At 44.5% G+C, this 13,327-nt stretch overlaps 1 protein-coding gene across 1 annotated transcript; it reads right to left on the reverse strand.

Moving 5' to 3' along the window:
• Positions 1-423: 423 nt before the first annotated feature.
• On the reverse strand, positions 424-4,730 carry DRG1 (developmentally regulated GTP binding protein 1). The gene is made up of 9 exons (XM_065033233.1): positions 4,552-4,730; positions 4,117-4,240; positions 3,286-3,461; positions 2,776-2,845; positions 2,275-2,444; positions 1,660-1,790; positions 1,283-1,450; positions 1,012-1,134; positions 424-541 (listed from the first exon to the last, which is right to left on the reverse strand). Exons 1-9 carry the CDS (start codon positions 4,591-4,593, stop codon positions 442-444), a joined length of 1,104 nt encoding a protein of 367 aa, XP_064889305.1. The 5' UTR covers positions 4,594-4,730; the 3' UTR covers positions 424-441.
• Positions 4,731-13,327: the final 8,597 nt, after the last annotated feature.

The following is a 13,327-nucleotide window of genomic DNA, read 5'->3' on the forward strand; positions in this document are numbered from 1 at the left end:
TATTAATAGCCTTGAAATATTCAAACAAGTACAGATTAAGGCAGCCAGAGCTAGAACTGTCTGTCCTCTAGCCTTGTTTCCTAAGATACAATTCTCCAGCCTCTACTTTTCATGTTTTGTTCTAATTTAGAACAAAATAATTCCTGGTATGAACTTTTTTTCCCCAATTTGGAAAGACATGTACATTCAGCAGAACATAATCCCAGGCAAAGCTTCCTTGTAAGATTTTTTTTTTGCCCTTATGAAAGTCCCTTAATGTGAGTTTCTCATCTGTAAACTCTGCCAGAATGGAACACTGCAGTACAAGTTAGCCAGAAACACCAGTTTTACCATAAAAAAACAATGCTTATTTGCTATAGATTTGATAGCAACAGCCTGCTCTTTGCCACTTACAAGCAATGACAAATCTTGGGCACAGTGACAAACAGTGTGAGAGCAACTTTATTTCTTCACAATCTGAATAACATCCTCATCTTCAAGAGTATGGTCCTTACCAACTTTCTGAGGGTTGTGTTTAACTGATGAACCCCAGACCAGTGCACTGAAAGGAGAAAAAACATCAAAAGGCTTAGAAGTATAATACGTAAACAGCAGAACAACAGCTATTTCTGTCACAAAGCTAATAGAGAAAGTAGTGCTTGAGAGCTATTTTTATCCTCCTGCAAGTACCTGGATAAGTGGTCTGTGTGACCCAGAGTACAAGCAGATCAAAACAAAAGGATGAAGTCATCCAAAATACTTGTGCATACAGGACAATGGCCTATAATGCTGCATCTAGCCCGACTTTCAAATATAAAGAAAAACTTTTTTCCCCATAGAGGAAATTTGTCCATGAAAGAGCATAAGAACATCAAATATAGTCGTTTTAATTGTCAGAGGCAGACCTATTCCGTTCAACAACTAAAAATCAAAGCCTATTTTCCCTTCTAGTTTACAAGAGAATGAAAGAATAAATCAGGAGGCAGATTATTTTCTATTTTCTACAAATTATTCTCTTACAATAGTACTTACTATTTAAAGTCTTTAATGAGATTTTTGTGGATCTTCATGCAAAAATCCTCCACTGTGGTCTTGCAGTAGGGTAGTACCACAGGAGAGGTGTAGTCTGGGAGCTGCCCTTTAGGTTTGGTGTAGCTGTAACGCAGATGGAACAGTCAGTCAGTACCTGCTTTTTCAACCCATCATGTCATTTCATAGGTCATTCACACTGCCATCATTCATTCATCATTCTTCAGTCTCAGCCCTACACTTAACTCCACAGAAGGCAGCAACTAAGACTCACATTCGTACTAGCTTCAAGTAGTCCCAAATTTTCTCCAGCAGATCATCAAAGTTCCAGCGATGATGAGCAGATATTGGTACACAGTGGGGGACTTTGTAAATAATATCTAGTTCCTCAATGGAAATCTGGTCAATTTTATTTAGGACGTAAATGCATGGGATGTAAACCCTGCAGAGAGAAGGAAACACCGTTACAGCAGCCTAGCAGCGACATACTGCTACCTTCACAAAAAGCTGCATTTTTTAAAGGGACAGTAAAGTGCTAAACAGCACTTGTTGATTTGCTAGTTTAGCTTCTGCGGGGAGCAAACCTCAGAGATTATTCTTTTCTCTGGAATATAAATGACAAATATGCCAAACCCAGGGCCCCAACAGTACCTGTTCCCTTCAACAACGTCAATCAGGTCATCAGCAGTGGCGTCACTGCGCAGTGTGACATCGGCATTGTGAATTTTATACTCTGCTAAGATGCTCTTCACTGTTTCAGTATCCAGCTCACTCTGAGGACACTGAACGTAGATACAGTATTAAGGAATGGAAGAGTTTATAGTCAAATCAAGTATTACAATTAACAATGCTATCACCTAGCAATCGCTGCATATAGGTTACTAAAAACAATAGCTGCATTGTTAAGTTATTGGACTTGACTATGATTTTACCATCGTTATCCTGAGGAGAGAGAAAAAATATTTAAATCATGACAGTTTTATTTATATTAATGCCACTGATGGCTGCAATCAGGCATTTCAAAAGTCATGTTTCCCATCAACCTAGAATGAGTTGCAATACAAACCTGGAGATCTACTAGTTCCGCGCCCAGACACCTACATGTTAGATACCCAGATTCCAGAGCAGAGTTCTGATTTTTGGTATCCCTGGCTATTTCTACATTTTTAAAGATTCAGTGGTAAATGGAAAATTAGGAGTAGTCCAGGTTGCAAGCCCTGGAACTCTCAGCTCTCTTATTTTGGTTAAAGAAAACTTCCAACTTACTGTGGCTGTAAGGTTAATGCCTCCTTTATCCTTTTTTTTAAAGCCGATATTGGGGGGCTTACTGTTCAGACGAATTCCAAATCCCTCCAGTTCATTCTCAATTATTTTCTTGTGACCGAGGGGTTTCAGCACATCCAGAACAATCAGAATAAGATTACAGGTTCGAGCAACTACGAATTGGAAAAAGAAAATAATCCCTCAAAAAAGTCCACTCACATAATCAGAGACAAAACAATACAAAATATGGCTCGGTGGACTAATGACAATGTTAAAGCCCTGAAGGCCAATACATTGCTAATTTTTAAACTCCAGTATAAGACTGAAGTTTGTAGTGCTGACCAAGCATCACTGATAGACAGATCCTTACATGTTATAAGAATCAAGGAAGTTGGAAAAATCTTCCTTCCTGACTGCATTCAGACCCCAGAATGATGACAATAAGCTAGGTAAAGAGCTGTACTAACAGTGACAGGATGCTGCCTCCAGCCCTAATATGCTCACCTGCAATGACTTGCCGCCCTCTGCCTTTACCGTCCTTGGCACCTTCAATAATTCCTGGGAGATCAAGTAGCTATTTGTAAAAAAGAAAAAAATAAAGAAAGTAACTCATAAGAAAAATATTTTTCTTCATGGAGAAAATAAATCCTACTTTTACCTTTCTCCTAAACCAACTGACCCTGCTAGAATATGGCAAAATTGTTTCCCCTTTGATTCTTATATATTGTATTATCCCTAGAGCCGCACTGGTACAATGGAACAGATCATCTCATACAAAATATGAGAACTACCACAGGCACTTCTCCCCAGAGCAAAGTGAAAAGCAGGGTAAGTTAGTACCTCATGGAAACATTTCCACCGTATTTTACATGTGTATTTCCAATGTATTCTATGATACTCTCAAGCACTTCTAAATGTCACTTCTACCTGCTAATGTCACCCTAGACCATGCAACTGTAACACCACTGCATCTGAATGTACAATCTTGTCCCCACAGATACAAAAAGATCTCACCTGTATCTTTGCTCCTTTATACCTAATGACTCCAGGCACGGTAGTTAGGGTAGTGAATTCATATGCTGCCACTTCAGAGTATACACCAGCAAGATTACTTAGAAGAGTAGATTTCCCCACTGATGGAAAACCAACAAACCCAATTCGGGCATCACCTGTCTTTGCAACATCAAAACCTGCAAATAAAGAGCACAAGTATTTGTTTAAAGATCAATATTAGCTATCTTCTAAGGTTCTGGACAGCAGTCCTGCCATTACTTTCAATTTTGGCTGAGTGAAAGCCAAGTAAGCTTCCCTACAAGGAGGATCTGAGTATGAAACAGAGAGTTCACAATCAGCATTGCCTTGCACCACTTTGTGCAACTCTATGGCACACACCCGGCAATGAAGTGCAGGCAGCAAGGCTTCCCAGTGGGCTGTACATGACCTGAGAGCAGGTGAAGCATTCCCTTTAAGCCCTGTTATCTACACAACTCACACCTTTCTATATAGAAATAGGTGCCTCCTACAAGATGCTTCGTCATGTAAATCCCCTAAGACTTCTGCATATACAAGCTTATATTACGCAAAATGCATAAGTCCTTTCATTTACGATTCGACAAGGGCTCCGCCCCAAAGCCCTAGAAAGGGCCACAAACCACGGCTACAAGGTCCCGTACCGGGAAGGACAAGAGGGAGAGACGGTGGCTGCTCCGATTTATTCAGCAGACAGTCCGACAGGATTTAAGCGGACAAGAGCCACTCCCATTACACCGATTTCCGTCACACACCCCGCACTTCAGCACCGAGGAGCGGCCGGAGCCTTCCCGCAGCTCCCGCAGAACAACGCACCTTCCCCGGGGCCGCCGCCGCCGCCTCCCTTGGGGGTGATGAGCTCCCGGCGCAGCTTGGCCAGGCGGGCCTTGAGCAGCCCCAGGTGGTGAGCCGTGGCCTTGTTCTTCTGCGTGCGGGCCATCTGCAACAGCACGGAACCGGGGCTCGGTACCGGGAGCGGCTCTGCCGGGCCGCACAGAACCGGGGCTCGGTACCGGGAGCGGCTCTGCCGGGCCGCACAGAACCGGGGCTCGGTACCGGGAGCGGCTCTGCCGGGCCGCACAGAACCGGGGCTCGGTACCGGGAACGGCTCTGCCGGGCCGCACCGCCCCCCCGCTCCCGCGCGCCGCCTCACGACCCCACCGGCGCCGGCCGGGCCCTGTCACCCCCTCACGGAGCGGCACCGCGGCCGCCCCCGAGCCCCGCGGCCAGCCCGACCGGGGAGACCGCTACCTCAGCCTCGATCTCCGCGATCTTGGCCAGCGTCCCGCTCATCTCGGCAGCGGGTCCCGGCCTCAGCCACCACAGCAGCGGCCACGCTCCGGCCCGGCAGCGCGCAGGCGCACGGCGGCCTCTCGCGGGAGCGAGGCGCAGCGCTCGCGAGAAGCGTCGGGCACGCGCCTGGCCACGGGCGGGAAAGAGCCCGCGGCGCGCGCGCTGACCTGGCCGAAGGCGCCGCAGCGCCCCCTGTGCGGCCGCCGCCTCAGAGCCGCGGTGTGAGGGGAGAGGCGCGGCGTGCCCGGACCAGCGGGGGACAGCGAGTGTGTGTACGATAGAGCGAGGCTGAGGGGGCTGTGGGGCTGTTGGAGGCGGCATGAGCCGCGTGTGCGAGAGAACTGATGGGAGAAGAACGGTGGTTGTGAGGCTGAGGCCTCGCCCGTGAGCGGCTGCGGCTCTGGCTGCCCGTCTGTGAGGAAGAGCGCGGTGTGCAGGGGGCAGAGCGGTGAGCCGGGCGTCCCGCTGCCCCTGAGGGAGCTGCCGTGTGCCCTGCCCCGGGTTAAACTGCACCTGGCGCTTCCACGTTCGCGGAGATCGGCCCCCGCCCTGCTCGTAAGGCGGTTACTGCTGCTCATCACCAGATGCGTTATGTGCAAATGTGCTCCACAGCCCTGCTGACTCAGTAGAGTTGCTACTCTGCTCGTAGCAGAGCCTTCTGGAGCTGGACTTAAACACCGAGGCTTTCTGAGGGCTCCTCTCAGCTGAGCCCAGCCCACACCACTTTACCCCAGGGACAGCTGTAACCGTCCATTGAATGCAGCCTAATTAAACAGAGAAAGGATTTTTTTAATGGCCCCTTCAAAATTTAAAGAGATTAGTATCTCCAGCTCTCGACAGTATCACAAGAAGTCTAACAGTTGGATTAGGAATGAAAAGTATTTGTATGACATAAATACATTTTTAGAAATTTTGAGGATTTTAGAGTCCCTATGTTTGTTTCCCTGTCATATTATGTCTGAATTGGAATCATTTCTAGAAACCCTTTTCTCCAGTAACCTTTCCAGAAAGGCTCTGGTGATTCAAATTGTTATAAAATCTCGTTTTATATGATGTATCTAGAGACAACACGGTTTTTAGCCAAAAGTATACTCCCCTGGGCCATACTGTAGAAGGTTTATAATAGCACTCTTGCAGAACCACCTGCCTTGTCTTCAGATGGGATTCTGTGTATTGCTGGATTGCCAGCATTTAACTAACCTACAACAGTATTGGTAACAGAATTGTTACAGATCCTTAAGTCATCTTTAACTTCTGGTGAAAAGAACAAAAACAAGAAAAGCGCTAGTGCAGTGTAAACCACACCGCTATCTCTTTCTGCCTCTGCATATCCCCTGCTTGTCTCATCGTAATCAAAAAAGCAGCCTTTAATGTCATAAACTCTTTATAGTAGGAACTGTCATTAATATAAGCTTATACAGCGCTTACAAAAATAGAATCTCAAATAAAATGGGATTAGTGTTCCTGGTAATGTTAGCTCAGCTAAGATAGAGTAAATATAAATGCACCTACCACTGTATAATTGTTCATAGTTTTTATTTATTCCTCATGAACAATATCCATTTTCAACAGAGGACATAGAAGATTTGGTCCAGATATAGATTTTTTCCTACTTCAAACAGAACTGGGACTTGTTTATGCTTCAGCTGAATTTAGCCATACAATCAGTCCACATTTGTGGTCCTTTTAGTAACAGGAAAAACACTGAGAAAAATGCAAGTTCTGAATGCTCAGTCCGGGTTTAAGAGCACCTCTATTTCTGCAGGAGCTGTTGGCTGACTTCAGAGATTGTCGGGAGCAACAGTAATAGTCATTCTTACAAACTCTCTCTGAATCCCATATATTGAATCTCACTCAAATTTGTTTTTCCACGTGTGGGCTGAATGAACAAAGATGTCACTGGGTGGGTCTTGATTTCCTGGTTTAGATATTCATAGTGTTCTTAATGCACAACTGCTCAGTACATACTCTTAAATCCTTTTTTTTTTACCAGAAAGGAAAGCAAAGATCCTATAAGGAATTTAGGTACCTAAAAATTTTTTTTTCAGTGTTGAGTCTTCAATGACCTGAAAGGAGTAAGAATTTAATTAATAAAAAAATTTTATCTCTTTTTTTTTTTTTTTCCCTAGCCAAATGAACACTTTCTGCTGTGATTTTTTTAATAGAAAGGTGTTTTCTGCTATGTAGCGCTTGGAGAACCAGGGTGGTTATGACCGTGGAAAGTGAGGTGTGACAACTGGGAAAGTGACTGAAAGGTGGGTAATCGGGAATAGATAAATTATGTCCTCTGAGGACGGCAGTCAAGACTAGAAAATGGAGAGCAAATGATTCAAGTGTGCTAAAAAAAAAAGTCAGAGAAGGAAAGAGGGGAAAAATCAAGGAAAATATTCATAGAAAATTTGATATAATGTCAGAAGAGGAAAAAGCCCCCAATGGAACCTGAGAGGAAATGAAAGGAGATGCAAAAGACTGAGATCTACTCAAAAGGTTAATTGAGCTTCATAGTGGGCACTGATGGAAGATGGAGTACGTGAATTGCCATTTTTTTCTAAAAATGTCTATGTATGTTTTTAAATTGAGATAATTCCACTTAGGAAATCTTGAAAGTGCAAGAGAGGGTGTATTTCCAAAGGTTGTAAATTGCACAACAGTTGCAGAGTCTCAGGTGGCCAACTGCCTACTTTGTCAGACAATAATGAATAAAGATTCAAATACAGAGTACAAAAGCCCAAATGATTAAGTAGTTGCATGACTTACTAACTGATAAACTGACAGCATGCACTCTTCTAATAATATTTTTAATAAGATAAGGAAAGCGGTATTCTACAGGGTATTTAGAAAATGCAGGAAAAGTGCATCTGAAATAAAGGCTGTCTCATCAAACGACTGAGAAACATGACACAGTATAGAATTGGTGACTGGGAAAAAAACAGGAGTTTGTGCTTCATCAAGCTACAATGACAACAATGTGATTGAAATGGCACATACCTCAGTAGCAAGATCTGAGCGATGAAGGGTTGTAGCAGACACGGGGTACAGAAATTCATGTTTTACACACTCCGGTACTGCTGACTTATTGATTCCAAGCAAGTCATTTCCTTTACTTATGCCTCAGTTTTATTTTTGCACAACAGGAATGTGCAGTTGCCGCAGAATGATTGAAACTTCCATGTTTCCATAGCACTGCCCTGCAAGTATGATAGCTGTAGATCACTTCAGCAGGAGAGCTGAGTAGTTAATGCATTTCATGTGTTTTCTATATCAAACTACCAATTTTAAATAAGCTGCTTCATTATGAACCAAATTCTGAAATTCTTTCTGAATCAGCTGTCATTTGGGCTTGAGTAAGAGTTTTACTTACGTGAGATGCAAACTAAGTAGGTTGAGAAGAGGCTTGCAAGGCTTTTGGATAACTACGTAAAATTCACCATTGTAAAATACATGGTAAAAACTGAGAGTATTAAATGAATCGTGATAGTTTGTGTAGTGTGTGCTTCATTAGAATCACATAAAGACCCTTCTTAAAAATAAGCAGTACATGCTCACTTATTTAGGTATTTTTAAATTCCTTTTTCATGGCAAAGTACTTGTGGATATCAAGTCGGTTCAGCGTGTGCTGAGAAGGTAGTTTTAGCTTAAGAGCCACACTGGTAGTACAGCACTTGTGGGTTTGGTAATTCACCTCATGACAGAAGCTGTAGAATATCCGGGCAAACAGCTGTGCTCATGCTACAGGTGTGTTTGTGGACTTGCTAGGGACTACGTTTCTAGCTTCGTGTTGGGGATTTCTGCAGGGTTTTAAAAAGTGGGAGGGAGGTGACAGGGAGGAAATTAAATCATGATTGCAGGTGAAACAAGGCTCTTGAAATTTCACATCCTCTCAGAAATTATCACCAGTCTCATGAAAAATAATCTGTATAAAATGAGAACCTCAACCTGAGGACTTATGATTTTAGGAATTAGGGGTAGGAGACTGTAACCAACCTGCCAGAGTCCCCTCACAAAAAAAGGTAACTGCAAGTTAAGGCATATAAAGAATCTGTTCATTTTAAAGTGATTTTCCTGCTTAATTTTTGTTGGTTTGGGGTATTAGTAGTAGTAGTAACAATAATAATTTTGCAATTATCACAATTTTGCAAGTTTACCTTTCTTTTTTTTCCATGAATTGTATTTTGGTTTGAGAACTGGCTGCTAATTAACCCTGTTGTACTTCAGGGAAGAACTGCTCATGCTGAAGAGGAGAGAAACCTTTTTAAGGTGGCTGCAGTGAGCTGGCTAAAGGCAAGTCTCACACCTGTTTAGAGGAAAGAGATTTTGCGAACCCACTATCAAAAGCTAAGATTTTTGCGATCTATGCTACTGAGTTTTCAATAGAACCATAAGGCTGATTGCCTGAGGTGAAGCGACTCCAGAAGTTGATGCAGTTCACATCTTAATTGACTTCTGAGGCAATAGACAGAGAGTTGTGTGTCTTCTGAATGTTGTAAGAAATACAGATATATCTATTTGTACTTGTCTCTCTGGGTTAACTTTTTAATGCCATTTTACTTGGTATTTATGGAGAAGTTGTCCTTCTCAGGACAGCACAGTGGTTTAGCTATTAATCTGTAAATACCAAACATTCACTACTTGCATTGTGTACTTAGGATTGTATTGTAATGTATGTTTTACATGAGAAAGTTGTCTGTCAGGTTTGTTTAGCTAGGCATGGATGCCTAATTCATGGGGAGCTGATTAGTTGGAATCCCAGGTTGTATTCCCATTTTAACCAGACTTTTTAATGTGGCAATCTTGTTCTCAATGGCTCAGGCTGCTTTGGTTCCAGGCGGTCTAGAATAAGTTAAACTGGGCAGAGTGAAGAAATGAGGGGAACAAAAGGGAGATTAAGTATCGAAGGTTGGCTTCCAAGACTGTGTTAAATTAGTTTAACAACAAAAAGTTCTGTAGTTTGGCATCAGCTCCCCAGACTTTGTCATGGGCTGCCATGCAACAGATGGACTACACAGCACGTGAGTGCAGTAAGTGATCAGAAGGAAGAAAAGCAAACAGTGCAGCTTTCACTTTTTAAAACAATTCTTTCTGCGTACTTTTTGTAGCATCATATACCTCCCTTTTAGCAGTTGCTGTCATTTTGGTGAGAATGCAAGGTATTTTTAAACAAGAGGAGAAAGCCGACAAATTACTAACCCACGTCTGGATTACAGAGGAAACTGTGTTGTCTCCAAGCCTGAGAATCCTTGCTGCTAGGGTTAGCATTCTCATGGGATGATTCCCAATAAAAAATTGAGCAAGCTTTAAAAACTAAATTTAAGTAATAATCAACCTAACAAGTAATGAATGCTGAATTAATTGCTCGTCAGATCGGTCACAGTTAATTAAAATTCCAGTGAAAGCTCAGAATAGCTGACAGTTACTCACTGGAATTGCAAGTGTGCAATGAAATGCGCAATGTTATATATTTCTGTGGAACACACATAAAAAGGAAGTGGTTCATATGACCATATGACTGAATGAGCTGGCACAAGTGCTCTGCAAAAATGTCTCTACTAATATAATCCATGGGAAACAGTGACTAACTTAATGAGTATAATAATAGTGACCAACTTCTTAATGAATACAATAATGGAGGCTATTCTGAAAAATTTCAGTAGCCTCAAGACCTACACAGATTCATGAGTTGAGAATGTTCAACAAATAGGTATGACTCAAGTATAATTACCATACACCCAAATATATTTGAATAAATTCAGCTGTAACACGGGCATCTGTTACCTCATATATTTGCAGACCAATTTAAGGTCTGCACTTCTGAGTAAGGCCAGTAGCAATCGATCTGCAGTGAAGTGAGCGATGTACAGTGTACGGTCCCAAATGGTACACACATGTTCAGAGCAAAAGAGGATTTTTAATGCTATTGAAATACCAATCAAAGTGCTTCAGCAGGGACCAGACAGCTGCAAAACATTTAGGCACAGCTCAGGAATTCCCAAGAGCAGAAGTGAGACAGGAAATAGTGAAAAGCTGAATAAAGTAGCTGAGGAAAATGCCTTTATTTAAGAGAGGTGAATTCAAAAGAAGTTCAGCAGACCACAGTGCAGAAGATGTCAGAGTGAAGAGATTAGAAATTGTCTGAAAAGGGGAGGAAATTCTGTATACTGTGTACTGAAAATTTTAATTTTTAAATTCAAATTTAAAACTTCTTAACATCATCTGAACTTTGTCTTCAAGACAGTTACTAGATGGTTGTGATGATAAATGAGTTCACAGGTAATCATACCTGTACACTTACATAGTTAAGCATGGGGAAATAACATTTAGTCATCACATTAGATTTAGGGAGCTTCATCTTCTGTTTACTGATGAGCCAAATTTTGTCTCATTATGGCAAAACCTGCTTATTTGCAAATAGATTTGGCTACATTGTTACAAATGCTAGTTGAATGACAACTTTAATAGTCTCAGATTCTGAGACAAAGTCAATTTGGAACCAGAAAAAGTTAAGCGAAGTGGTCCTTCATGTGTGCTGGGGAAGCCAGCACAGCAGGAGTGGAAGTTCCACAAGGAGAGATCCAGCATTGCCATGTCGGAGCACTGAGGAGCTAAGGCAAACGGCTTTGTTGGTGTCCTTGTGATTTGCTTGGGAGTGCAAGGTGCTGGTGGTCAATCTTAAACCAGCACCCAGCGGCTACTCGGAGGATGAGCTCCCAGCACGCTGGGCTGGCGTCCTCATGGCAAGTGTGAACGGGTTGCTTGCCAAGAAATTGCCATGCTTTGGGGTGAATACTTAGCTTTTACCTAAAGAAGCAGGCAAGGTGTGTTGGATGGTGCCTTTTAAACAAGAGGGCTGGAAGTTGAAACCAGAACATTCCATGGCAACTGGAGAAAGTTCTGAGGAAAGTGCAGTGAGAGCTGCGGGACCCCTCCCTCCCCCTGCCTAGAGGAGAGACAAAGAACAGGCAAGGAGGGAACTGAAATAGGAAGCAGGAACCATGGCAGGAGGCTGGGGACTCAAAGAAAGCAAATTAATAAACCGCTGGGGGAAAGGTGCATGACTGACCAAAGCCACTAAGAAAGATAAGCGAATTCCAGGTTCTTTAACAGCTCTGTGTGTGTGTGCATGCAGCATGGCTAGTATGTTTATATTTAAACATTTTCCTCAGGGTAGCAAGTGCAACTCTTGTGTCTGTGACACAAACAGAATGCGAGCGCTTCAGTAATGTATGTAATACAGTGTATTTGAGCTGGGTTTGTCAGCATCGCTACCACTCAGACAACCTCAAATTTCTAAAAATGTATGTTCACATCAGGGTGTGTACATACATAATGCAATAACAAAAAGCTGCTGGCAACATTCTGCCTGCAGTGGAGACAGACAGTTCATATCAAAAGCAAGAGAAATCCAGTGTGCAGGCTGAGGCACTACATGGCCTTAAGTGTTAATGTAATGTTGCATTTGGGAAGCTGGAAGCTTGGTGCGCTCATTTGCACATCAGTACCCAGAATTCTTTTTCAGTTCCACCACTCTTGAATTCGAGTGCTGGGTTGGAGCTCTTGGAAGGCTCTGTAGCTTGCGATGCCCTTGCATGTGCCAGTTCAGTATTTTCCACAGAACAGTTTAAGTGACGATACTGGATCAGGAATAGGTCATCCGAGGATTCTTATTTAGGCTTGACGTGACACATGCAAAAAAGTGCCTGTGAACAGTATTTAAAGTGTTGTATTTAACAAAACTAAGAACTCTTGGGAGTGCATGTGTGTATTGGGGAGGGAGGGAGAATATTTCTTCAAAAGTAGAGATGATTTTTTTTTTTTCTCCGAGTAAGTAAATTTCAGCTGTAAGTGAGTAACGATGATGATGTTGAAATAGAAGCTCTTAAAAGAGAGACCTTGAGCACACGGGTAAGATTCAGCACTAGGACAGCCCAAGCAGCCCCGCCAGTGAACTACAGCCGCGCGTTTTGGGGTGTTCAGCCCGGGAAGGCTGCGCAGCGCGGGCAGGGGGGTGCTGGGTGCCGAGGGCAGCCCCGGCTGGCCCCAGGCTCGGCGGGGGAGCAGAGTTTCCCCGGCACGGAGGAAGGCACCCGGGGCTGTGCCAGTGCCAGTGCCCCCCGCAGCCCCGGTACCGTGTCTCCCAACTGCTCCCGAGAGGAGGGCATTTTTGCACTGGAAGAATTCCCGCTGTACCCCTTCCCTCCCCCACAATGCCGGCGCCTCGCTCTTTTTTAGTCAGTCTGAGAGTTGATCCCAGGCAGGGGGGGTGGGGGTGAGAAATGCAATGGAAGACCGGGGGGAGGCCTCTCCGCAGCCCCTGGCCCCTCTGGGATCGGCTCTCCTTAGGCGAGGCGAGGAGGTGGGGGCCGCTCTGCGCCTCTGCAGCTCCGGGAGGGTTTGCATTGGACGATTTGCGCCTGGGGAGGGGGGGACGCTGCCTGCAGCCCCCCCGGCCCCTCCTCCTCTCTGTGGCGGGAGGGGGGCCTGGGGGGCGAGCTGCAGCCCGGATATTTGGGGGAGGGGGCGAGCGCAGCCTCGCCGCCCCCATGTGCCGCGGGCGGGGGCCTCGCTGCCGGCTCGGCATTGGAGGATCGGTGCTGGGGAAGGGGGAGACTGCAGCCCCCAGCCCCCGCGGGCGGGCGGGGTGGGGGCCGGCCTGCTGGCTCTGGCTGCTCTTGCATTGGCGGATGCGGGGAGGGAGGGGGGCAGGAAGCGGGGGGGCAGGGGGAGCCCGAGTGGCTGG

Source organism: Columba livia, chromosome 17 (genome assembly GCF_036013475.1).
Source record: "Columba livia isolate bColLiv1 breed racing homer chromosome 17, bColLiv1.pat.W.v2, whole genome shotgun sequence".
In the NCBI taxonomy this organism is placed as follows: domain Eukaryota; kingdom Metazoa; phylum Chordata; class Aves; order Columbiformes; family Columbidae; genus Columba; species Columba livia.